General features: G+C 40.0%; 1 gene segment (V, D, J or C); it reads left to right on the plus strand.

Moving 5' to 3' along the window:
* Positions 1-1,330: 1,330 nt before the first annotated feature.
* Positions 1,331-3,221, plus strand: LOC109953822 (Ig kappa chain V region K-25-like; the record flags this gene model as incomplete). The annotated part of the segment is given in 4 exon segments: positions 1,331-1,619; positions 1,761-2,111; positions 2,968-3,090; positions 3,178-3,221. Coding segments are annotated over 4 exon segments (573 nt in total), but the record flags the coding sequence as incomplete, so codon positions are not given.
* Positions 3,222-3,350: the final 129 nt, after the last annotated feature.

A 3,350-nucleotide genomic window follows, 5' to 3' on the forward strand; every position in this document is an offset into this window, starting at 1 on the left:
AAAAAAGAGAGTTGATTTTTACCCTGTCATTCTCCCAGTGGAGCTTCACAAAAGATGAGACTGAAAAGTCAAAACTTACAACAACTGCAAACGACAGTTTGTTAAGAAAAAAACAGGCTCAATGACAAAGTCATCCTGTGAAGTAAAATATGTGTGTGCAAAAAGAATTCACCACAAGAACTCTAATGTAGAACTGGATGCAATCGTAGAGTGAGCATGCTCAAAAATCCCCTCTGATCTATTAATACCTTTGTTTAACCAGAAACATAAGCATCTGTCTTTTGTTTTGACCCATGTGGTGAAAATGGTGTGAGCTACTGTGAATAGGTTTCCACTGGTGGAAACTTAAGTTAAAACTTGAACACAGGAAGACGGCTCCGACAGAAGCCAAGAGCACAGAGAAGCCATCTTAAAAAGGCTGCAGTGCAAAATGAGCATCAAGTGCAGACAACACGCTGTGCCCAGTAAAGGGAAATGTAAGCCCTCCTCAGGACCAGACTGAATGGTTAACACTACATTTATGCAGTGGGTAGGAAGAGAGCAGAGTTCCATCTCACTGCATGGTCTTCTCACCCTGAAGTTTTCCCTAATGACCACAATGACCAACACATTACACTGTTTTAGTTGCCCAATTAATGAAACTTATCTTGTTTCTAGGCTCAGGTAGCAGGACATAAAGGGTAGCAGGACATAAAGGGCTGCCTCTGTGAGTTCACACACATGAAAATTAGAAGTGCTGCATACACCATTATCAGTGATCTGTTAACAAATCTTGCATCAAACATGGTCTAAGGTTTCCCCCAAACCCAGTCCGCTGTGGCGACCACTGCAGCATGTTAATGCAACACTTCAGGATGAACATTACATGCCTTTATATACATTTCTGAGCTTAGTCAATGATGGTGCAGATGTTATGTGTTGCAAACCAATGTGGCACATCCCACACACTGTGCATGTACAGTAGAATCCAATGTGTGTAATATAGCTTGAAGTTTGATGTAAGTTACTAAACTGGTTAGCAGAGCTCAGTTGTCTATTTCAAGTTCCATGTGACTTTGCACCAGAGGCGACTTCCATGGTACTTGGACTACTATTGTGGAAAAAAGCCATTCACATCCTTAACTCCAGATAAACCTGCTTAAAGTTTCTACTTATCTATTTGAAATTGGAAAGGAGTCTTTCCAAAGTTGTGTGGCTCTGCTTATATAACAGCTATCATGTCCTAAGCAGTTATAGTAACTATTAGTTGGCACTTCCAAGTGAATTAGTCACAAATACTTAATATTTCCTAAGCCCTGTTGCTAGTGTTTATTGGCTTCACTGTGTGATAGCGTATGTGATTTGTGTAGTTTAGTGATTCTTCTACTAAAGCTAAACATTATGTTGTTCTTGTTAACAAAACTCCAATCAAGGGTCAGAGTTGCCGAGGTAGGGGGCACTGAACCTGTGTTCACTGTTTTCAAAATAGGAGACACAATCTGATTGGCCAGTCAAACACAGTCTTCTCTGTGAAGAGCAGACAACGTACAGAGACCATCTCATTCCTCACAGCATCTGAAGCACAATGAGTCCTCCAAACTTTGCTTTGTATTTCTCATGTCTGTTCACTGTGAATATGGGTGAGTTGTGTTTTGTTTATGTTTGTTGTCAGTTTTAGTTTAAGCTGTGACATGTTTTCTTACAGTTTGTAGTGCAGATCATTACAACATACTGTACTAGCATTACACTGTGTAATTGCTATGTCTCTGTTTTCTCCTCAGCTCATATGACAACTTTAAAACAGTCATCACATTTTGAATCAGCTAATGTTGGGGGAAGTGTGACTTTGCCATGCCTCTGTCAAGATCACATAACAGTTATGTTTTACTGGTATAAGCAAACTCTGGGCGAAAAACCAAAGCTAGTATTAACATTTTATAAGCATAGTAATAATAGTGGAAACTTTTATGATGAATTTAAAAACAATCCACGTTTCACACTGGACATCGGAAGGCATACAAATTACCTGAAGATATCAGATCTGCTTGTTTCAGATTCAGCTACTTACTACTGTGCGATGAGCAATTTGTATACCTATGAATTCTGTGAGGGCACTACTGTCAGTGTAGAGGGTTCGGGTGTGAACGTCCAAGCTGTGGTCCACCAGTCGGCATCTGAGACCATCCAGCCAGGAGGCTCTGTGACTCTGAACTGTACAGTCCACACTGGGACCTGTGATGGAGAACACAGGGTTTACTGCATTTCAGAGTTCAGCCAATGCTAATCTAAGGCTTCAGCCTGACCAAGCTGGTATTCATCATTCAGTGTTTTGTTGCAGCAACAAACCTGTCTTGACCTGTTATGTCTGCTTTCATAAAAAAAATAACCACAATGTTAATAAATAAATGGGCAGCTGTGGCTCAGGAGGTAAAGCAGATCGTCTCCTAAACTGAAGGTTGGTGGTTTGATCCTGGCTTCACCACTTCACATGTTGAAGTGTCCTTGAGCAAAACATTGAACATCGAGTTGCTCCCCGTGATGTGTGTGGGTGCTTGGGAGTGTGAATAGGCGAATGGCCAAATAGTGTGAAAGTGCTTTGAGTGTGCTGCAATGCATAGAAAAGTGCTAGATAGGTATTAGACCAATTAAACAGGGGTTTTCTCCACTATCATTTCTAAGAAGGATCACCATTGGCCACTTTCAACTAGCATATTCTATTTGCATATCGTTCATAGAAGTTACCCACTTGATTTGACTTTACTAGACTGTTGAATCCTCATTAGCTTCAAATAAACCTTAAAATGCCTCTTTGCACAGCGTGAGGACTGTGGCTTTTGCTTTCGCTCAAAAGGAAGAAATATCTTTGGGGGCAGTTGGAGCAAAATTTACAACATCCAATTACAATTTCAACTGTCAAATGGTCATAAACCTGTGAAAAAAACTAAAACTCTCTTTTATCTAATGTGAAGCATCTCTGATTTTCTGCAGCTGGTGTGGCCTCTGGGGTCTTGGTGTATTTCTTGAGCGGTGCTTTGGCATTCACCACCATCCTGGTTGTTTTGCTGGCTTTCTCAATGTACAAGATGCACAAAAGAAACTGCGTATGTACAGGTAACTATTACTCAGTGAAGCTAAAAGCAAGCACTGCATATATATTCCATTGGATTAAAAGACGTTTTCCTTTTTTTTCATTACCAGACTCAGAAGTAACATTTTCAGCTAACTCTGCTCCAAATACAGAGGTATGTATCATTCTGTACTGAAAAATAAACATAAATGAATTATCTCTATTTCTTTTTTATCACTTGCTATAGCAATCAGGTAGGTGTCTTAGGCAACAGAAAGTCACTTGTACACCAACTTTGTTATTA

Source organism: Monopterus albus, unplaced genomic scaffold, assembly GCF_001952655.1.
Source record: "Monopterus albus unplaced genomic scaffold, M_albus_1.0 scaffold1492.1, whole genome shotgun sequence".
In the NCBI taxonomy this organism is placed as follows: domain Eukaryota; kingdom Metazoa; phylum Chordata; class Actinopteri; order Synbranchiformes; family Synbranchidae; genus Monopterus; species Monopterus albus.